This window comes from Atractosteus spatula, chromosome 2, assembly GCF_055471065.1.
Source record: "Atractosteus spatula isolate fAtrSpa1 chromosome 2, fAtrSpa1.hap1, whole genome shotgun sequence".
Lineage (NCBI taxonomy): Eukaryota > Metazoa > Chordata > Actinopteri > Semionotiformes > Lepisosteidae > Atractosteus > Atractosteus spatula.
In genome coordinates, this window is record NC_142707.1 from 48,813,189 (window position 1) to 48,836,464 (window position 23,276).

A 23,276-nucleotide genomic window follows, 5' to 3' on the forward strand; every position below is an offset into this window, starting at 1 on the left:
TGGACGTGGTTATATGTGAAGTTGGCTGTTTTTGAGCGTTCTCGGTACAGAACCCTCATGAACGCACAAAGTGAACTGTATTGTATTTTCTCTCCTGCTCTGCCAGTCTAGATTATTGTAACTCCCTCTCTGCCAAACATCCAGCTCACACAAATTTTTGCAGCTCATGTAGTCTGCTCTCCTCTCACATTCCTGATGTGACTCTGTTAGCCACTCCCTGTATATAGTCCTCTTCCCCCACACCTCTCATCACCAATGAATGCTGTTTCTGTACTGCCTGGTATACACACTGTACACAGATTTAACCCCCAGTGCAGCCCTTGCACTTGTAGCCCATTTCCACATTATTCTGGATTTTCTGCTCCGGTTCTCTCATGGCTCTTTGAAGTGATGTCTCCTGCAGACCTCAGTTCGTTCCGCGGTCAGTAGGGGGCAGCAAACATACAGCAGCACAGTGTTTGGGAAAGAGGAGTCGCACTTGTACGCAGCTGCGGGGCGGAGTGTCTCGGCTGCAGTGTTTGTTTGACTGGGTTAGTCACTGCGATGAGGTTTTCTTTGCTTTAAAGCTTTTCCGGGGACTCAAGTGAGTAGAGAAGCCGAGAGTTTGATTGGAAATGCATATCATTTACCAGATCAAACACAACGCCGGTCTTTGTGTCGTTTTGTGTGATTGTGTTTTTAAACCCAGCCTCGGTTACAGTCAGCTGCAGACAGGAGTGGGAGGCTCGGGTGATACTGTACTGTAAGGGCTGTCCAGCTCTGTCTTTCTCTGCAATGTGTCATTATTATAAGATTTTCTTTTAGCTATCTAGCACTTTTCCCAAATGATTGCAAAGCTCTGTACATATTGCAGAGGATCCACTCCACCCGTTATTAAAGCCCAGCAGCCCCACGGCACTGCTGATCAAGGGGAAGAGAGAGAAACTGCTGCTCCGGGTGAATTAAGGAGGAACATCAGGGAGGACAGAGTGTTTAAACCCAGAGCAGAATTTAGCCAGGACACCCCGGCTGCTCCACTAACACCTCGGGTCCTGGTCAGAATATCTCGTCTGCAGCACAGTGTCCCCAGTCCCCATGCTGGGACGTGGGTTTGGAAATTCGGGTCCAGAGGGAAGGGCATCACCTGACCTGACCTTGCTTTTCTCTGTCTACGGTATATCGCTCTCTAATGAAGTGTCACTGTACTGGGGTATCCTGTTACTGCATCTTAATGCCCTGTCCTGTCTCCTCAGCGCTGTAACCAGGGTGTCCTGCTCCAGGTGTTGGCAGGTCTCAGGATGGCCTCTGCTCAGCCACAGCAGCCTGTCCTCACAGTGGAACAAGCCAGAGGTGAGAGACACCAACTGACCTGGAGCTCCAGGACAGTCCTACTCCCAAACCGGCTTCAGTTGTTTACTGTTTCAGAGGGCATACAGTATATCTATCGACAGCCCACTAATGAAACACAAGGCCCTCAGCACTGGCTGGCAGTAGAACTGCAGTACTGAACATCCTGCTATATTTTATATCACATGTGCGGTAAGCAGTGATGTTCTTTGTCTGGATGAGAGGGCAGAACCCTCCTCTGTTCCAGTTCTCACAAAAATACATTGTTGACAGTGATCTGAAACAGTTTTAAATCAAGAAGAAAAGCACAGACCTGCAGCATCTGAAGAATGTTGGACTGTTGCCCTGTTCAGTCACTGTAACAGTCTGTAACAATGCAGTGTATAGTGTTAAACCATGCTTCACTTCACTATATTTAAGTGCTGTCCTGTGCTTCAGTTGGGACAGTGTGAAACAGTGGTATAGAGGACCTGGGTGTGTTTCTCAGTGCTGTGCTGTGCTTCAGTTGGGACAGTGTGAAACAGTGGTATAGAGGACCTGGTGTGTCTCACAGTGCTGTCCTGTGTTGCAGTTGGGACAGTGTGAAACAGTGGTATAGAGGGCCTGGTGTGTCTCACAGTGCTGTCCTGTGTTGCAGTTGGGACAGTGTGAAACAGTGGTATAGAGGGCCTGGTGTGTCTCACAGTGCTGTCCTGTGTTGCAGTGGTGCTCAGCGAGGTGATCCAGGCATTCTCAGTGCCAGAGAACGCAGCGCGGATGGAAGAAGCCCGAGAGAGCGCCTGCAATGATATGGGCAAGATGCTGCAGCTGGTGCTGCCTGTTGCCACACAGATACAACAAGAAGTTATAAAAGCATATGGCTTCAACAATGAAGGAGAGGGTGAGAGTGCAGTTAATACTGACTCACTACCTACATGAGCACTTTGATACTGTGGTCCTGCTCAGAGAGAGGGGTTAATACTGACTCACTACCTACATGAGCACTGCAGTGCTGTAGTCCTGCTCAGAGAGAGGGGTTAATACTGACTCACTACCTACATGAGCACTGCAGTGCTGTACTCCTGCTCAGAGAGAGGGGTTAATACTGACTCACTACCTACATGAGCACTGCAGTGCTGTAGTCCTGCTCAGAGAGAGGGGTTAATACTGACTAACTACCTACATGAGCACTGCAGTGCTGTAGTCCTGCTCAGAGAGAGGGGTTAATACTGACTCACTACCTACATGAGCACTGCAGTGCTGTACTCCTGCTCAGAGAGAGGGGTTAATACTGACTCACTACCTAGATGAGCACTGCAGTGCTGTAGTCCTGCTTAGAGAGAGGGGTTAATACTGACTCACTACCTACATGAGCACTGCAGTGCTGTAGTCCTGCTCAGAGAGAGGGGTTAATACTGACTCACTACCTACATGAGCACTGCAGTGCTGTAGTCCTGCTCAGAGAGAGGGGTTAATACTGACTCACTACCTACATGAGCACTGCAGTGCTGTAGTCCTGCTCAGAGAGAGGGGTTAATACTGACTAACTACCTACATGAGCACTGCAGTGCTGTACTCCTGCTCAGAGAGAGGGGTTAATACTGACTCACTACCTAGATGAGCACTGCAGTGCTGTAGTCCTGCTTAGAGAGAGGGGTTAATACTGACTCACTATCTACATGAGCACTGCAGTGCTGTAGTCCTGCTCAGATGGGGTTGCAGGTGCCAGAGAGACAGAGGCAGTATGTCTGTGGTTACACAGTACCTGAACAAAGCAGAGGTGGAGGAATTGTATAAAGAGAATGATGGCTGATCTAATACACAGAGAAGCAGGATTGATGGAGGCACTTCACAAAGGTAAAGATTATAGATATGTATTATAGGATCTAGCACAATTGACATCCACAATAGCATCATTTTGTCGGTCTAATACATTTGTGATGGAAATGCCAAAATACTGTATATCAACCAAAACCATAATTATTCCATGTAAATTTAATTGTTCCATTTGTATCAACGTATAAAAAAAAACGTTCAAACAACTAAGAGGAGGGACTGTAAAATCTGACTCTGGCCAGGGGTCATTACTCCTGAGTGGGCTTGGGTGAAATTTAAACAGACACCTGGTGTTGTATCTGACACCTTCAAAAGAACCAAAAGGCAGGGATAACATTATCAGGAACAGCCACTGTACCAAAAGTCGAAATGTTTTTTTACGATTCCAGTCTGAGTGGTAATGGTCATTTATAAACCTCCTTGATAGTAACACAGGGTGACCATAGCTGGACTCTGATTGTAAAACCTGCTGTGACACTGTTGTAATTGGGGACACTGTGGGGGGATATACCTTGTGGTGTGTCTGTTTCAGTGTTCTCCAGAAATGCCCATTTTTGTAACAAATTAAACGACTAATCTCAAATCTTCACTGAACTGCGCTGTGACTCCTTGACTTCTCCTTACAGAATAAAACTGCAGCTTCACTTATAGTATCTGGGCTGAATGGCGTGTTTGGGTTTGAAACTTCTTTTGTGCTTTAGTTAATGCGGAGGTGCTGTGTTGTTTATTGCTACGTTGTGTTTTTAGGTGTCCTGAAATTTGCCCGCCTCGTGAAGATGTACGAGTCTCAGGACCCGGAGATCGCTGCCCTGTCCGTCAAACTCAAGTCTCTCCTTCTGCCACCCATGTCTGTTCCGCCTGTGGGGGGCGGGATCACAGCTTCTTAGACGGGCCTCTTCCTGTATGTCATTTCCTCTGCGTGAAATTTTTTTTTACTCTGGTGAGACTACAGTGGGGTGTGATTTTGCAACATTCCATATATCCAGCGTATTCATTGTCATATAGATTGTCCAGGTACAGTCATATCAAACACTGATGAAAATCTTTTTGTGACCATTTGTAATGCAGGCAGTGCAATATAAAATGTCTGAGTTTAGTAAATTATGTTTTGTGCTCATAAGATGAACATTGTGCCTTCTGTTTACAAGCCTTGTAGAATACAGCAGTAATATCCTCTATTACATATCCTTCTTGCCTGCTCGCTTCTGGCTGGTGCAGATGATGTGGTGGGTCGGTGGCTGTGGAGCAGCAGCCATGTGTTGGTTAAGAGTCCTGAACAGAGAAGAGTGGTAGGAGATGTGCTGTAGGTATTCAAAATCTTCAACAACCCTGACGAACTCAACCCAGCAGATCTCGTCAGAATCAACAGTGAAACGAGACCTAGAGGACAAGTGGAAATCATGTAGAAGTGCATTAAAAATCAAGCTTAGACCGAGTGTGGAATGAGCCACTACCTAGTTTTTGAAACTGATGTCTTGGCTTTTTTCCAAGAAGTGGCTGGATGAGAGCTTGAGCTCAATGAACTCCTAGCAGCCGGTCCAGATGAGCCGAATAGCTCCTCCTGTGTCAGGGTCCTGCTGTGAGACACACTTCTGCTCCTGTTACGATCACAGGCAGCAACTTGAATGGCTTTGTTTCTCACAGTGCTCTCCAGCCTCAGCCTCAGCCTCAGCAAGAAGATGCGTAGTGCACATTGTTCTCCTGAGCTGTGGCACTTCCAGTGCTCACTCACTGCATAACAGCATACTGTAAGTGTCAAGTCATGTCACGGGCAACCACATTGCCTTTGAATAGCAATGGACTACTACGATACTTTCTGAGCTTTAATGAACCAGAACACGAGTGATCCACATCGCTGACCCAGTCCCAGGTTCTGCTGCTGACCAGGAGCTGTTCCCCTTCAGTTTGTCTTCCTGTCCCTGCTCTGTCAGTCAGTCGGTACCCCCCACTCCTCTGCCCACCCGCAGCTCGTCAGTGAAGACTCTGGCAGTGCCTATCACCTGCTTCCCGAAATGAGCCGTATCTTTATCTCCTGAAAATAAATTAATCTTAGTCCCCATTCAAGTGCTCATCAAAAGGGAACTGGAGATCCAGATGTAGTGCCTTTGCACATAAAATAGTTCTGCTTTATTCCAGTTTAAGATTTATCCATTTTTATTTCAGGGTGAAAGTTTACAAAATACTCACATTTAAGATGAAATTAAAACCATATGAAGCCTAATGCTGATGTAGAAACCTTTGCTTACCAATAAGGGGCCACACTTACACTGTGCAGAGTCTGCCCCCTGGTGGAAATGATGCTGAAAATGGCCCCAGTCATCCGAACTGTCTGTGCCCTGCAGTCAAACTGAATGTGTTCTCGTACCGGTGGGGCCTGACCTCAGGAACTCGACTGCTGTTTGTGGGGTAAATGTCCACAAAGAATAAGAGCTCTAAAGCCTTTTGATGGCCAATGGCTGGAAAACCAAGGACCACGTTCTCAGTACATACAGACCTAATCCTCTGAGCCGCGTAACAGCTATATATCCCTCATCACACAGCTGCAGACTAACCCTCGTCTGCCCCAAGATGCTGTGGTGGTTTAGCCCGTGACTCTGTGCTCACGGCTGATCTTGGGCCCCGCCTGTTGATCGCTCTGTTCAAGAGCAATGAAGCCTGGATGGCCACACTTGGAAAGCATAGCACGCGTTGCGTAACCCCTGGTTTGGAAACCCAAGGAAGGAGATGAAGGACACCAGAGCCGAGGGTGGGCAATTCATGACTTGGTGAGGGATGAGACGGCACTAGAGGATGACTGATGTGCGTCTTGCCCAGCTGGAGTAAGGAGGAGGGAAATCGGTCTGCCCACGTGGTCTGACTCAGTCTGTCGAGGCCTGTGCTCATTAGATAACCCACAGGTACAGCCATTGCTGCTGCAGGAGAGGGCAGCGCAGTCTGGTGAAGGGGTCACATCTCAAAGTGCCTGTAGATGCTCTCCACGTATTCCAGCACCCTCTGCCAGTCTGGACCTCCTGCGCTCAGCATCTCTTCCACAGTCTGCAAGAGACAAAGCCCAATTCTGCTGCAGTTCTCTTCATCCAGGTCCTCCCAGTCCAGAACCCACTCAAGATTTCATGACTGCCTAAATAATACTAGTGCGTATCAAAGAGTTTGTGCTTAAAGGGAGTATCCTTATGGTTTAAAGTGTTTCCTTCAGGGGATTCCCAGGCAGACAGTTCTGATGGACTGTACAGTCCAGACACAAGGAACTGAAACACATGCCCAGGGATATACAGTACTTAAAAAGTAGGATAGATGCTGTAAATTGTGACTGGAGGGGTGTTCCTAATCAGTCTGGACAACATTTTAGAAATTAAATTTCATACTGTTACAGTAACCGGGAATACTAATTCTTACATCTGGTAAAACAATCCAAAACTGGAAAAAACTCTCTTATAGAGAGTGGAAGGTACAGAGAATGAACTACCATGAAACTACTCTGGACCCTTTATAAACAAAGCCTGCGCTCATGGGATCAGTGAGATACTGACTGACAGAAAAGCAATGGACCTCAATTTGAAATAAACTTTGTTCTGTGGGCTCTTTCTGGGATGACACCTGCAAATGTGTACAATATATCTTTCAGAAAACAGGGATTTAGGTTTTATTTGAAGGAAAGAACTTTGAACCCCAAACCCCACCACATCCATCCCCACCAAACCTTCCCAGCAAGTTATTGCTGTGTGCAACCGAGGAGCCTTACCAGAGACGAGGGGACCCCCACACTGAACCCCGTTCTGAAAGCGAGCTTCAGATTCTCTCTCTAAAATAAAGCATGGAGTCATGTCAAACACTTGTCTGTCTTGGCCTGAATGCGAAGTTGGCCTCATCCTGACCTCCAGCACCAGGCTCTGGGCTTGTTTGTGTGTCGGAGTTGGGTTCAGAAGAACAGACTCGCACGCAGGCCTCTCCTCCTTAAGGCTGTGACCTCCCTCGCAGGATGGGGACTAAAACTCACTCGACCTCATGTGCTCAGTCTGAACTCTCACAGCTTCATGACAGTTAAAAATCTCCCTGTAAATCAGCCTTTTTGACAACACTTCTGGTTCAGGTAGTACTCTTCACACAGAAGCAGGCCACACCACTTTACAGTGTTAGATTATGAAACAAGCCTCATAAAAATCGAGTTACAGTTACAATTTCACAAAGTTCGGACCACAGATAATTGGGTTCTGTTAAACCGCTGCTTATAAAATGAACAATTTCTAAGTGCAATTTACTTCACACATTTTCAATCCAAACTCTAAGGCCCAGCTTGAAAAGAGAGTTCAGCTGTCCTCTCTCAAGCATTCCAGGAGTGTGTGTGCATACAGGAGGAAATGTATCCATCCACTTAAAAACTCCTGCGGATTCTGCTCAGCTCCTAATATCAACTTGTCCTTCCTGTGTGAAGTTCACTGAGAAATGCACATCAGCTCTGGGATGATGAGTTGCACACAGCACTGTTTTGGAACAGAGAGGGTCAATTTACGAGCTTTCTGGATATACAAAGAGCCGAGACACAGGAGCAGTCAGCAGCCCTGTCCTAAAGTATTTCTGTGTGCACCCAGAGGGAGCCCTAGCTCTGCAGCTCCAGAAGCGCTCAGACACTTACCGGGTCTGCAGGGCTCAGGCTGCTGTAGGCGATGTGTCCCGGCAGGTAGGTGTGATAAAGAGCACAGAAAGCCAGGCCATCCGCCCAGCTGCTGCTGAAGTTGGTGATGTCAACGTTCTGGACAGAGAGAGCAGGGACAGGATTACAGAGACAGCAACAGGCACTGTTCTGGACAGAGGGAGCAGGGACAGGATTACACAGAGACAGCTACAGGCACTGTTCTGGACAGAGGGAGCAGGGACAGGATTACACAGAGACAGCTACAATACTATACAATGGAAACCGAACACAAGGTGTTAATCTCACAGATACTGCAAGTAGGAATTTTCAATCCACGCTACGTTGAGCAAGATTTACAGAAGTGTGAGAAAAGTAATGGCCTTCCCACGTCTCACTTGAATCCAGCCCTGACCTTGTTTCCAGAGCACCTTTTAAAAGACAGAATCTCCGCCTCCTTATTCTACAAGATACCCATCATGCCCCGACTGGAACTGTTCCACTCAACCTGATGCCCACCAGTCATGGAAATCGCTCATCACCACTGATCACTGATCACTGATCACAGTGATGACTGCTTCACCATGGCTGGCCTCTGATCACAGGAGCAAGTCAAGGCAGTGGAGGTGTGACAGTGCCCATCACAGAAACATCTGGAATAACTGCTCAGCAGCCTCGGACAGGGCCGAGTGTCACCGCCCCGCTGTCGGGACAGGCCTCTGCTCGAGCGGTACAGCGGCTCACCTCGTAGCCCTTAGTGCGGCTCTGACACCAGTGCAGCAGCGAGTTCCTCTTGGAGCCCCCGTGTCTCCGCAGCAGCGAGTTCACACCCCCTCCGGACCTGGGAGGGGCAGGACATCGTGATGGAAGAGCAAGAAGACAGCACCTGACGCCCACCACTGGACAGGAGGCTCGTCCAACCCCGGGCTCTGCCCCATAGACCACAGATCCACACCCACACGCAGACACCAAGACTCACATCGGTCTCATCCCCACATGCTGCAGACCCACCCCGGGCTAGGCCCCACAGACCACAGACCCACACGCCATGCCTGGCCACAGACACCAAGACTCACATCGGTCTCATCCCCACATGCCACAGACCCACCCCGGGCTCGGCCCCACAGACCACAGACCCACACGCCATGCCTGGCCACAGACACCAAGACTCACATCGGTCTCATCCCCACATGCCACAGACCCACCCTGGGCTCAGCCCCACACGTCACAGACACCAAGACTCACACACCGGGCCTGGCCCCACACACCACACACACCACAGACCCACACACCAGGTTCATCCCCACACCCCCACACCGGACTTGGCCCCACATGGTAGGGACCCACAATCCTTCTGTGCAAGACCAGACTCTTGCACTCAGTTGCAAGTTTTCAACTGGGACCTCTTTTCTGTATCAGGGTTGACCACTGCGGTTGTCGTACAGTTTTGAAAATGGAATAAGCTCCCAAAAATTGTTTCCCCCCCCCGAGTCAAAGCAATCACTACAGTGAGGAGAAGGTGAAACAAACAAGCCCATATGTTGAACAGCTGCAAGCCTCTGAGCCCCCTGGTGGCGATTCACACACTGTATTATTTCTTACATGTGACCTTTGTCAAAAAAGCACAACGGAGTTTTGGTCTGCTTTTTACATTTCATTATGAACATTGGGAGTACGGGGTAAAAAATGGTGGCAGTTCGGCTTGTCTAGCTCATTTGGTCACCAACGACCAACTAATATGGGAATCTCCAGCTGTTTCTTGAATGAAACCAGGTTATTGGCTTCAACAACATGAAGGGTTAGTTTGTTCCAGACTGCCACAACCCTTTGTGTAAGGAAATGCATCCTGGTCTCAGTTTTAAACACACTTCCCCGTAGTTTCCACTTGGTTTTCAAGTTTCACTGTTGATTCCAAAATCCTCTGGGTTCCTTTAAATTTCTTTAAGCGCTGTACTTAATAAAGTACTGCAGAGACCTGCACTAGGATCACCGCTCTTTAAACCAACGATCTAGATTCTGATAATGCAGCAAGTTTGCAAATCTCAATAATTTTCTAGCAACTGCAAACACTGGAGATGCTACATATGAAATTGAAAGTGATGGATATTAGATTCAATTCAATATTGGCCAAACACCAGTAGATGACATTTAATAACGACTACTTTCACTGCCTGCGTGCAAAAAACATTTGGGTGTTCATGTTGACAACCCTCAAAAGCAGCCCAGTGGATCTGGTCAGAGCGAACAGTGAAACATGAGCCAGGCGCCACAAGGGGAAGCTCTTATAGGCAAGAACAGGAGGCACTCACTCAAAGGGCTGTGTTGTCTCGGCTGTGAACGTCCTTATTTCATAAGGGACTGACTTCAAAATGAAAGTGGCAAAGCAGTGACAAGAATAATCCACAACATTCTAAGTGACAACAAAGTAGTGCATTGGACAATTGTACGTCTTAATATTGTATGCTTTTAACTACAAAAAAGGTTAACAGTGATAAATGTGCTTTTTAATTCTATCTACAATCTACTCTGCAAGTAGAAACTTTAAGCTCAGCTTTTCTCATGCGTCTTATCTCTGTTTATCTCTTACTCGTACTGGTCTATACGGAGTGTCGTTGGCCAGGTATTTGCCTAGACCTGAATTCGGTCTATAGCCAGAGGTCACGAATCCGTCGGGAGCAGATCTCGGTGCAGGGAAGAGCACAGGAGAAGGCAAGGAATCTGCTGGCTCACCTGCTTCTACTGCCCAACACCATGCCGGTATCCCTGGACACGCTATTCTGTTGATTGAGAGGCAGAATGTCTTTTTGACCATCTGAAATAAACAAGATTGGCCCACCAATTAATCTCTTGACACGGGTTCCACTGACATCAAACAGTCTAATGTCAGAGGGGTGGCTGTCACCTAGGACCCCTATGAGCGTTCCCCGCCACCCCCCCCAATGTAAAAGCACAGCCTCCTGCTGCAGTAGGCCCCTTCTGTATGAAGACACAAGGCTAAAGGGCACAGCAAGCTGCTGATAACCTCTATAAGGTTAATACCCAGCCAACAACAGACTCCAACCCCACTAGTCCCAGTCCATCAATGAGCTTCACTGCCATAACAAATTAACACAAGTGGTGCCCAGTCACTGGCATGGGAGGTAAGTGTAGTGGGAGTGCTTTGATGACCAACAGAGGGGTAAGATATTGTATTATAATCCTGCACTTTTCTCTTGTCTTAACACACAGGTGTGGAGAACTAGGCTACAGCAAGCACAGCCTCCTAAGGTCATTACTGACTGGCAGCAGAACACAGCCACCCGCTGGAACAAATACCGTGGCAATTCTGGACACGCACATTCCTGTGGAAGTAAACGCTTAACATACTCCTACAGCAGTTCAATGCTCTCACACACACATAAACAGACCTGCAGCAGAGGCAGCACAGCTCTCCGGTCTCTCTTCTGAGGTCTCTGTTCTCCTCCCCCTCGATACGCCTTCGGGATTCTGTAATTATAGCATTACAGCAGCGATCGCGGTTACTGTGCAGTGCAGTAACAACACCTCTACTGTAGCACCGGCTGCGTGTTCAAGCCATAAAGAGCTCGCCGAAGACAGCCCACAGCAGAGTGGGCAATACTACACATCCCACTGTCCCATCCTGCTCTCTTAAACAAGAAATTCGGTCTAGAAGTTTCCTCACCAAAAGGCAGGTTGTACAATTCCTGGATTGTCCGGTGTTTTTTTTTTTACATGGTAGGTTGCAGTACTTAAGCGCATGACTATAATCCTTCTGACCACTTGCTGGGGTGCACCGCAGGTACTTTCTGTAGAATTAACTCACAACATTTACTGCAGTAATCGGACAGAAAATAAGGTTCCAAATTAGGTTCTTTTTAGGGGACCCCTACTTTAAGAACAGCAGCAGTCCTGAAAGCCCCGTGTGAAACAAACTAGGAGCTTCTCTCAGGGTGACCCCGATACCACGTCCGACCCCCAAGTCAAAGAGACAGACGCCACCGGGTCTGCTGCAGAATTCCCGATTCCCATCTTCACATCCTAAAGCCTGACATTCGGTCCTTGTCCTGGAGCCGCAGTCCCGGAGTCGCTCGTCAGGTTTCATTTTGTGGCGTAACCCGGGAGGAGACGCTCCAGTCATGAAGCGCCTGCCGGTTTGAGCTTAATACCGGATCAATTGGTCCAACATTTTCCCCAGCTGTTACAGAGAATTAGAAAGCCTGCAGACACTCTGGCCCTCCACGAGCTGAGCAGGACCAGCGTGACCTAACAGGAGAGATTCCTCTTCATGTCCTGCAGCAGCACTGATCGCCCTTGGCGCCCCAGGAGCCGGACTGACTATCTGTGCCCTAATCCAGCCCGAAATATACATTTATTTAATCCGATCGCTGTGTTGGTACTTCCTCTTATTCCAGCTGTGGGAAAGGAATGTGCAAACTCTGTTTTTGCCCACAACACCTGCCCTGCCCAGTGAGAATGAGGACCTTCCAGGGCCAGTCGACTTTTAACACCATGCGAGCTCCACAGCGTCTCACCGGAGTCAAGGAAAAAGCTAACCACACCCTGTGGGCCCCCCTGCTCGAACCAGAGACACCGGGGCCACTGGGCTCACTGGCCTCGCAGCTCACGTCTGAGCAACGGCTCTCCAAAGACCTTCATTACACGGAAGAAAATGAGACGCCTACAGTACCCGCCTCTGCGATCCAGCTGTGGCTGTCAGCCCGAGGGAGGGATGTGGAGCAGACGGACGCTCAGGAGACAGCGAGGGTCTGGAGAGGCTTCTGAGCGACACCGGCTGTCGTGTGTCTGGCGCCCGTCCCCTGTAACGGCAAACCAGTGAGCGCTACCCTGAGCCAAGCAGACCGACTCGGGCGTACAAGCAGCATCAGTAAAGGAGCTGGAGATCAGGAACAGAGAAGACCACAAGGGGGCACAGGACCATCGGACTCCAAAAACTCACGTCACAAAACAATTTCAAGTAGGTAGCTGTGTCAGCATGCGTAGGCTGCAAAGGAACAAGTAAATTGTTCTTGTGAGGCAACACTGCTAACCACTGTGCCAACATGCCACCTACCAGCAGTCCTGTGGTGGGAAATTCTGATATTGCAGAATCCTCACACTAAAATGCTTTCTTGCGAGTTAGAGATGCACATTTAGAGTAAGAAAATTGATTCCTATTCACTCTTCTGGGCATCCAGATTGTAGGAAGGGAGATTTAGCCCTGAGTAATATCCATTATTTTCACTATGACACGGCACGTCTCTCTCTTTCACCTGTTCTAGGTCATGCGAATGACTATCTGGGTGACCGAAGCAAGGTAAGATTCTGGACAGCATTGATTGTACACGTCTCACTGGTGTATGTTGTGTAACAGTGTGTTGTACAGTTGTGCCATTTCATTTTTAAGAAATAGTTGTAAGTCTTGTCCAAGTTTCAACCTAAATTAATTACTCATCACCAGATCCATGCCAGAGAATAAGCCAACCATTTTGTGTAAGACTCGGGTTATTTCCTGCTCACTGTCTTGTAACAGTAGAAATGTACTCTCTGCGAGTGGGACAGAGGACGTGACTGCGGTTTCTACCTACGGAAAGCCCCGCTCACCTGTCCTGGTCCGCTACCCATTCTCTTGCCCTCTGAGACTTCAGTCCTCGAGAAGACGCCTTGCTGTCATGGCTGCGTGTTTCTCTCGTCCGCTCCAGCCTGAGAAAGCTCCTCTGCTCTCCCTCTCCCTTCCGCTGATGCTCTGTTTGTGCGCCGTGTGGCCTCAGCTCACTCTCTCCTGGGCCCTGCCTCTCTGGCCCAGGCCTCTCTCCTGGGCCCTGCCTCTCTGGCCCAGGCCTCTCTCCTGGGCCCTGCCTCTCTGGCCCAGGCCTCTCTCCTGGGCCCTGCCTCTCTGGCCCAGGCCTCTCTCCTGGGCCCTGCCTCTCTGGCCCAGGCCTCTCTCCTGGGCCCTCTCCTGGCACTGCCTTGTCTTTCAGAGGGTCCAGCTCCAGGGTCGCACAGCTCCTTTTCAGAGCAGACAGCTCACTGCAGGTATCGCTGTGCATCTGCCTCAGTTCCTTCAGCTCCCGCTCCAGCTCTGCCTGCCTCCCCAGCGCCTCCCGCTGGGACACTCTGAGCGCGCTCAGCTCCTCCTCCGCCTCCGTCTTCAGCCGATCGGCCACGGACACTGCCACCTGCAGGTCAGACTGGAACTGCAGCCACTCCATCCGCTCCGCCTGGGCCCAGATAAAGGGAGAGAAGAATCAGTCACCCAGTAGGTGCCACAGGGAAAGAGGAGGAGGAGGAGGAGGGGATTGAGTGTCAAGTTAAGCATGATCCTTCCTTCCTAAGCATGTTTCTCTCCTTTTGGACTAAAACGCTAATATACGTTGTGCATCTCTGGAAGAAGTGTCTCATCTATTTAGTAAATCTATTTATGAATTGTAAAATAGAGTTTCCCTCTGTTCCAGCACCATGTCCAGAGAAAGGAGGAAGACTGCGGGACCAGTGATATAGCAGGATCTCACTACAGTCAAAGCCTCTCACCTCTTACACTACTGAAACAAAAATAATCAGTTCAGAAAACTTCAAACTCATCATGGTTTGAAAGAACCTGGAGGTTCACGGAACCGTAAAAGCTGAACAACAGCCAGCAAAACTCCACTTTTGAGGAGGGGAACACATGGACATAGGACCTCTCGGAGCCTTTCACTCTGACAAGAATAACATTTCAGCGGAGAGACTTTCAAGTCAGTTCAAAAGCAAACAACCGAGTCATTACTGAAAAGCTCCGAGTACAAGTCTCTGCTTGTGCAGCTCGGATGATTTCCCAAAGGCCTCAGGTATGTGAGGCCCCAGTGACAGCGGACAATGAAACAGAGCCGCCAGGAGGAGAAGAGCCTTGTTCTGACAGGACCACAGCCCAGCAGCAGCTCCCGGCTCCCAGTTTCCAGCCCCCTGCCCAGCAGCAGCTCCCGGCTCCCAGTTTCCAGCTCCCTGCCCACAGCTGGTACATTCCTCTGGTGCAAAAAGAGGGTCTGTTGTCCTTCGATTGCAATTGGTCAGAAATCCTTTAGGTCATATTTCCAGGGAAACTGCAGAACCCCAAAACCCTTGTGCAAATGTGGAACAGCACTGTCTCCACATATGGGGACCCTTGAACTGTCAGACACGTTGTCCTGCAGAGATACAGAAGATTCAGCCAAGGGTACATCTCTCACTATCCAAGACCCACTTGACTTTCAGAGCAATGTTGTCTTCATTTTTTTAAACTTGACGATGTTTCTTGTCTTTAAATTTTAATAGCAGCTTTCAGGAAATAGAGATCTGGCTAAATGTTCCAACAATCTCATCCACCTTCTCTCTGTTCACAGGTCTGTCTACAGCCAAAAAGCTAATTTCATGAGGTTGGGGGGGTGCATTCAGGTGCAGAAACAGATCTTCAGCAAAGAGGTTTGACGAGGTTTCATTTCGGTCATTTACAAATGAGTGACGATGGCCACCCGTCGTCGCTCATCTTGAATGCTTGTTTGATTGACTCCTCTTCCCTTTTGCTTTCTTTCCAGTGAGCTCCTAACCCGGTCATCACGGTCTTCTCGTATTTGCTGCTGGTTCTGTTCCTGGCACCTGTGGGGCTTCTCTTCCTGAGAGGCGCCGAGCCGCAGGCCTCGCTATCCCGGGCCAGGCCTGGACCAGAGCCCAGAGTGTGGGTGTGGGAAGGGGTGGGAAGGCCCCAGGCAGAGGGAAACCGCAACAGGAAATTACGAAAAAAACTGGAACTTCTCTGAGCCTCAGAGGACTGGAGTAATGCCTTTGGAATTGCAACTGTTCGAACTCTGTTACTGCAGCTCCAAATCCAGACAGGAAAAAAGAGTCACCCATTTCTTTCACAACAGAGAGAAGCATTGGTATCAGGCCCTGGAAAGGATACTCTGGTGCTTCTGTTCATTTCATTTAATACTTCATATTTGGATGCCGATATGCTGCTTCTATTTTACATCTGCTTATTTGAATACAGCTAGGCTCCATCTCTAGATGGCAGCTTCTGTACTCACTGTCCACAGCACTACCTCATCTTTCAACAGCAGCTCCAAAGTCCCAGGAATCAGAGCTGAGCACTCAGTACTGAGCAAAGAGCCGAGGAGAGTGGGCTTATGAGGAACAACTGAACACAGTGTCTTCAAGAAGGATCAGAATTAGGCCCTGCAGTCTGGGACAGCTCTCCCACACACACCTGTGTCCAATCAACGCCCTACTGTCTGGGACAGCTCTTTAAATAGTAATATTAATAGTCCCTGTGTACAGTTTCGGTAGTCAAGCCATGATTCAAGACATGAGAAACATTCAGTACATTGGGTGGGGATAACAAAAGATAAAAACATTCCAAAAGAAAAGTCCCATTTTTGTTATCCAATATTACCAGACATTTTCACCATTGATGATACCCAGTGTCCTGGATAAATCCTGGTTTTGTACTGCCTGTCCAGCCTTAAATTCCCCCCCCTAATCCACTTGGTGCAGCAGTTTCTCTCTCCCCACTGATCTGTGTGGGGTTAAACTCGCAGTGGGGGATGAAACTGGAAATGTATCTCGTATTCCAACGGGGATGGGATGGCGAAAGGCCCTGCTCAGAGTGCCGAGACACGAGCTCACCCTGATAGTTTCTTTCAGACTCTTAACCTCCACCAGCAGCTCCTCCCTTTCCTCGAGCAGCCTCCCTGCCAGACCTGTAGAACAAGCAGACAGCCGTTTAGTAACAAGGTCCTGGAGGGGCAGAAGGACACATACAGAGGAGTGCTTGGTACAGTATGCACGTCACAGTGACCTCGGACACCTTGCCACCACATTGTGACGTGACAAACTCTAAATTTCTGAACGGGCAAGTGGCTAGTGGAGTGCCGACAGCCTCAAACCGAGAGCAGACCGCTCCAGCCCAAATCCATCACAGCTCTTATAATAAGCCGACTCCCACTATACAGCAGTCCGACCCACACCTGGTTTTACAAACTGCACGCTCGTCCGCCGACTGAGGCAGTGAAGCAAACTGATTTTACTGTGCAAATCAGTTTGCTCTACTGCTTCATTAGGCACATGAGCGTGCAGTTGGTAAAACTGCAAGCCAACAAGCGCGGAATACCACAGCTTCTGTTTCGGCTTGTAGGCAAGACTGTAATCCTGAAAGGGCTCAACCGGCACCACAGCGCGTGTCTGAAGAGCATATTGCCCCGGGTCGGGTCAGTGTCGGCCCTCACCTGCGACGCTCAGGATGCCGGCCCAGCCCGGGTTGGGACCGAGAGAGGCCTGCAAGCGACCCAGGAGCTGCTCCAGTGAGAGGGACGACTCCTCGGCCAGGCTGCAGTCCTGCTCCGACGACTGGTCCAGCCCGCTGTCCTTCTCCACCCACTCCGCCGGGCTGCCCGTCCCAGCCGAGACGTCCTCCGGGGTCGCGTTCGGGGGGCCGCCCCCCCGCGCGGAGAGGGGGGCACGGCGCGTGTCCTCACAGAGAGGAAGGCACCGGGCGGCCCCTGGGAGCACTCGAGGTCCCCTGCCTACGTCCTCTACCCCTCGATCGAGCGACGCCAAGGGCTCTGTCCCTCCCCCAGTCCAGCGCCCCCCGGGGCTCCACTCCGCTGCCTGCGGCGGTGGCGTCTCCTCTGCAGGCTGCTCGGGGGCAGAGTGGGGGGGCGGGCAGGGCAGAGAATGAACGGGAGGCGTCGTTGGGGGCGTGTGAAACGCGTCGCTATCCGCGGGCACTTTTCCAGACTGCTGGTGCCCTGCGAAAAGACGTTCAGGGCATATGGGAAGCAGGTATTACCCAGTTTCCACTGCCCGGCTCTCGGCTCGTGCTGCTCGGAAGGCAAGAGAGCCTCAGCGTGCTCACGCCTCAGTTCACCGGCGTGTGTCCGACTTCACAAGGCGCCTCAGAAATATGCCTTCTCTACATTGTTAAACTGAAGAACAGGATGTGAATGAGTAAGCACAGAGGAACGGAGACACATTCATCTTTTAACAAGCCAAGGGGTGTCAAACATAAGGTCCATGGGCTGGTTCTGTCCCGATAGACTCATTTGTTGGTTCCGTGTTGTAGGTACTGCCGGAACCTCAGTCAGGATTTAAAGTGCACCTTATCTGAGCCTGCAGATCCCACACAGAGCTCCCCGAGGTTCAGTCTCAGTTTCTGATGTCTGATGATTTAGTCTGACAAGAGACGCGTCAATGAAACTGAACCTGCTGGATTTCCGATCCCACAGGGATATTCTTGAGCTTGGTAATAAGGGCCCTGTAATTCATTTATAAAAGAAAAATGAAAGAACTCTATATTCCTTCATCAAAGTGAATGGAAAGTTTACATGTGATGTGTTCACATGTGACTTGCCCAAGAGCAATAGCAATACAGTAGTTGAAAGTCTTTTTTTTGCCATTCTTAGATAGCCTGTCTATTTTTTTTTTGTCAGGTGATGTCCCTTTACTCTTCCAGCTTCCCAGTTAAAAACACTGAAACTGCTGATAACGAAACGCACTGAGTCTCATCAGTCTCTCAAACTAATTCCAGAGCCTAAACAATTCAGTCCTGCAGTTGTTGATCTATTGACAAATAAGAGTTGCACATTGTCTTTCACCTGTTGTTGAACAGGATGTCCCAACAATATTGTCAACAGAATATTTACATACTGCACTAAAATATGTTAATATGATATGTTGAATAATTACACTTAATACTGCTTACACAAATCCCAAACTCAGTTGTAAGGAGTAAGTTGCTAAATTGGTATTTAATGAAGATTCAATGACTTTAAAAGGCACTTTAGAGGGTATGTAAGCTGTTGTAAAATACAAAAATACAAAAGGAAATGGCCTGATCGAATTCAAATTATATCCAGGTTGGCCCATTATAGATAATGAGTCTGGCACCCCTGTAATAAGAACCTAAAGTTTTAAAGATCACTATTTTTAAGAACTACCATAGTCACTAGACGGCTGAAGATTTACATCTAGAAAATGCATAATGATCAGTAGCCATGACCCCCAAAATCGAAAACCGATCAAATGGAGAAATCAAACAGGTACTGGAAAAGAGAGGAATATCAAGACAAGGAACAGCACTCTGAAGACCTGTGTGCACAATCAGGAACATGATAGCATCACAGCTTACAACATGGGAAGAATGATCTGCAGCACTCATCAGAACACCCTCAGACAGAGTACTGAAGACACTGGAGAGCAATGCGCAGTTTTGAAAATTATTTTAACTCCAGATTTCTGCCCGTGCTCCAGAAACGGTCAGCAACCCTGCAGCAGTTTAAACTGCTGTGCAAAGGAGGTCTGATTAATTTTCCTGCACAATAAAGCAAACGGAGAGCAGTGGGCTACAGAAAAAAAACAGGAGGCCGAAGCCCTGTGTATCTGCAGTGAGAGACTTTGGTGTGACTGCATCCTGCTGCAACTTGAAGCAAAATTCCTGTTATCACCACAGTGTCTTGGCAAATTTACTCTGCTCTGAGGAGCCACAGATCTCGGCAGTGTCTTCCAACAGCTGTGAAAATGGCAGCTGCAGTGGATCAGTTAGCTACAGCTCACCTGCTCTGAAGGAAGATGAAGTTAGGAACCACACCAGATTTGAGGATAGAATATTCCCTTTGTTCTCAGCAGGATACATCAGTGAAATCCCAATATACAGAGCCCAGGAACGCTTTGAAACAGCATGAGATATCAGGGCAACACATTGAACTTCAGACATCATCACAGGCTGATTAGAGAGACAAATGTGTGGACTCACCACAGAGTAAACTAACCAGGCTTTAGTCAGCACTTCTGAATATCAATGCATGTTCCATGCAGCAGCTACAAAGAGCAGTGAGCAGATTTACTAGGCTTATCCCATTTAATTTCAAATGTGCAGATATTCCCAAATTTGGAGGTGTCGTGCTCAATCCACTGGAACCTAAATCAGCGCAGTTCATAGATGGAACTCTTCCCTCTTTCGCTGCTGACAGGATGTGCTTTGGCACATATCGAGTGGACCAGCATGCTTTTCCTCATTGTTCACATTGTAACCCACAAGTCTCAAACCGTTTGATAATGGCTCCAACGCTATTAGTTTGAGTATCATTTTAATCCCTGAATGTTGTCAAATTTCAATTTCATACTCACCTCAATATTCTTCCAACTGCCAATTTTTCTCAAAAACAATCTGGTTACAGGTCGGGGCAGCTCAGTTACTCCTGATTCTGATGAGTTTTAAGTGTATCAGTGTGTACACAGAGAGAAGGCACTGAAACAGCCCACGATAAGCCAATTAATGACTCACCCACGACCTCCAGCTCCTTGCAACTTAATATCCTTCTCAGCTGAAGATCTTAGAATCCCCATGAACTAGATGGGCTAACAGCCCATTCTCATTTTTATATATTCGTATGTTTTTTTAACCTAATTCACAGCATGCTACTGCCACAGTGGCTCAGGTATGTATGGGTCATTGGCGCGTCCCTCCATTCATAATTCTCAGATGTTGTGCCACTTTCTCAGGGTGTTCCACAGGGCTCTGTGCTGGGACTTGTAGTATTTATATACGGAGGTACTGACTCTCGGTTAGATTCTTCATCATGGACCTGGGCGTCACTGCTGTTCAGATGACTTTCAAATTTAATTGCAGACCAAATCAGATACTACTTTTACACTTTAAAGGTGTCTGTCTAACACCAACGTGGACTATAGTAACACTGGGGTTCTGCTCACAGCCTTTGACCATCAGGAGACCTTAGTGTTACTGCTGAGGGGTAAAATCAAACCACATGTGGAATTTAGAAACCTTGGTATTAATTACTTTTGACACTGCGTGATCATGTGAATCTCATGCAAAGTAAATTATAAAGGCATCTTTCTACTAAATGTGAAACGCTGGTCAGTTAAGACTTCTACCCTGCATGTGTGATTGAAATACTGACACAATTAGACTACAAAGGAACAGTAACGGTTCATTCCATTCAGAAAGGTGACACCTGAAAAACGCTCCACAGCCAAAACCTTGTGTTTTTCTTCACCTTTCAGCATGAAATTAACTTTACCTGTTCCTTTGCAGCCTACGCATGCTGACACAGCTCCCTACTCAATCATGATTAGACTACCCCATTACATAGGGTGTATCTACCAAGGCAAATAAGAGGTGCAGAATTTCTCAGCTTCCGTTTTTACTAAACCACCCTGCATTGGCACCAGCCCCTACCGGTGAACACTGCATAGGCTACCCCTGAGAGTAAGTGCATTTTAACAGTCTTCTATTCGGGTACAAGGACCTGGACACCTTTCAGGCCATCGTATGGTCTTACTGTGCGAGTACAGGCCAGCCCAGCAGATTCAGGCCCTTCCACTCTGCCAAAGACCAGCCAGCAGGTGATGGACTGCCTGTGTGTAGGACCACACGTGTGGAGCTCACTGCTTACATGGATTAGACACTCTGCAACCTTTACATCTTAACTCACTTAGCACTAAAACCTTATCATATGGTTACATTCTTCATTTTATTCGGTTAATTCACATGGGTTTTTTTTTCTCCTTCATTTTACTCTTCTGTACATTATGTACAGGAACAGTTTTTAAAAGTGCTCATAATAAAACAGAGTTTTAATAGAATCATACACTTAACCATTTTACCACAAACCCTTATCTTTTTATCTGAATGGCTATTCAATGTGGATGGCTCAACACTGTGTAAAATACACCTCTCACTCCTTCATAGATCGACTGCAATGAGCACCTCATCCAGCCTGAGCCTGCCCCTGCCCCTGCCCGAGTCCAAAGGTCAGAAGAAGCTTTCTATCAGTGCGTGTTCATGCAGGCACTGTGGACAGGGTTGCACTGGGCAGGAGCGCAGATATCGGGCTCTTACCTTCAGAGAGGAGCCCGTCCTTGGTATTGAAGTTTCCCATGAGGACAGTGTGGTGTGGACAGCAGCTCTAACCCCTGTCTCTCTTCCCAGAGGCCCAGGCAGCGGTGCTGTAGATCCGCGTGTCTGGGAGCGTCAGTCTGTCCTGAGAGCAGACAGCAGCTCTGACCCCTGTCTCTCCTCCCAGAGGCCCAGGCAGCGGTGCTGTGTCTCTGTGTGTCTGGGAGCGTCAGTCTGTCCCGAGAGCAGACAGCAGCTCTGACCCCCGTCTCTCCTCCCAGAGGCCCAGGCAGCGGTGCTGTAGATCCGTGTGTCTGGGAGCGTCAGTCTGTCCTGAGAGCAGACAGCAGCTCTGACCCCTGTCTCTCCTCCCAGAGGCCCAGGCAGCAGTGCTGTAGATCCGTGTGTCCTCCAGGCAGACAGCAGCTGCAGTCAGTGCAGTGGACAGCACATACAGACAATTAAACAGGACTGTTTTGCTCACCCGCACCATCTATCAATGTGCTACACTTTTTAAAAAAAATTGTGATTCCCCCCCCTCCAAGACAACCTGTTTTCATGTCTTGTATTAAATCCTGCTTGAGCACCGAATCACTCTAAGCCATGATTGGATGATTTATATTTTATAGAAACGTATTCCAGCAGCCTGTTGCAGACAGAACACAATTTTCTAGTGATGTGCTGCACCTCCAGGGTTTGTTCTGGCAGTAAAAATACATCTGAAATTTGAATGCGGTTTCCAGAAGGGAACGGAGACCGAGACTGGGACCGGGTGAAATTTGTTTAGCGAACCCTCTCTGACCCTGCCATCGGCCACGCAAGCCAGCCGAGCCGCGTTTCCGCCTGGGGACACAGAGCTCATCGACCCTCCGGCTCAGAAAGGAGTAGGAAAGAGCACAGAGGCTCAGAAACGCGTCCCTGGAACGGTGTTCAAGCAGGGCGGCGCTTTTTTGTTGTAACATCCAGTAAAACATTACCAGGTGCTACATTTGTCTAGTGAGGATGCCGAAATTGGGATTGTACCTATCTCTTTCCCTTTTTAAAATCACAAATTGGAACGTGTTTCCCGGTGTGACACTAACGGCTCTCGAAGCTTTTTTATCCGCATTGTGTAGTGTCTCCTGTTTCTGTCTCTGACGTGTGATAAAATCCCAGCGTCATGTTCTCTTAATAAAAACTAATTTCACTTCTAGTTCACAAGTTCACACTGCCGCTCACACATTTGCACACTGAAGCTCTACAATGACCAAACCCAGCCTTCCAGCGGCAGACCATATATTTTACTCTGGCAAGCGTTAAAATTCCCCATATTACATCGTTCCACACTAAACTATGATGATTATTATAATACTATGAGTCCTAATCAGCAGGAAAGTGACTGACAGGGTCGCCAAGTTCTCTCACCCGGAACAGCGAGTCGGCAAGTCCTGCAACACGCCGGGCTCACGGCCACACACCTCTAGAGACCAGCGGGGTGACTGCGGTCCTCTGCGGCTTCTGCGGTCCCGTCCTTTCGGGTTGATATCAGCCCTGGTGCTGCTCGTCCTCCCCTGTCCTGTCTGCTCCGCTACCCGTCTCATTCCCCGCTCCCCAGGGTGGGAGTTTCTCGCTCTGTCGAGGAGGGTGTGTGTGAAAACTCGG

At 48.6% G+C, this 23,276-nt stretch overlaps 2 protein-coding genes and 1 long non-coding RNA gene across 3 annotated transcripts; 2 read left to right on the plus strand and 1 right to left on the minus strand.

The window, feature by feature from the left end:
* Nucleotides 1-480: 480 nt before the first annotated feature.
* grcc10 (gene rich cluster, C10 gene) lies at nt 481-4,258 on the plus strand. Its single transcript, XM_088908729.1, has 4 exons — nt 481-583; nt 1,233-1,329; nt 2,030-2,206; nt 3,889-4,258. The coding sequence occupies exons 2-4, from the start codon at nt 1,278-1,280 to the stop codon at nt 4,026-4,028; spliced, it is 369 nt and encodes a 122-aa protein (XP_088764855.1). The 5' UTR covers nt 481-583; nt 1,233-1,277; the 3' UTR covers nt 4,029-4,258.
* A 1,025-nt stretch (nt 4,259-5,283) lies between these two features.
* LOC148839801 (cytospin-A) lies at nt 5,284-22,062 on the minus strand. The gene is made up of 12 exons (XM_088908730.1): nt 21,639-22,062; nt 17,005-17,526; nt 16,406-16,479; nt 13,735-13,989; nt 13,373-13,623; nt 12,459-12,588; nt 11,179-11,257; nt 10,502-10,583; nt 8,516-8,612; nt 7,775-7,891; nt 6,884-6,943; nt 5,284-6,177 (listed from the first exon to the last, which is right to left on the minus strand). The coding sequence occupies exons 1-12, from the start codon at nt 21,676-21,678 to the stop codon at nt 6,088-6,090; spliced, it is 1,797 nt and encodes a 598-aa protein (XP_088764856.1). The 5' UTR covers nt 21,679-22,062; the 3' UTR covers nt 5,284-6,087.
* Nucleotides 13,007-16,145, plus strand: LOC148839802 (uncharacterized). Its single transcript, XR_016086379.1, has 2 exons — nt 13,007-15,205; nt 15,319-16,145. It is a non-coding gene; the product is annotated as an uncharacterized LOC148839802 (long non-coding RNA).
* Nucleotides 22,063-23,276: the final 1,214 nt, after the last annotated feature.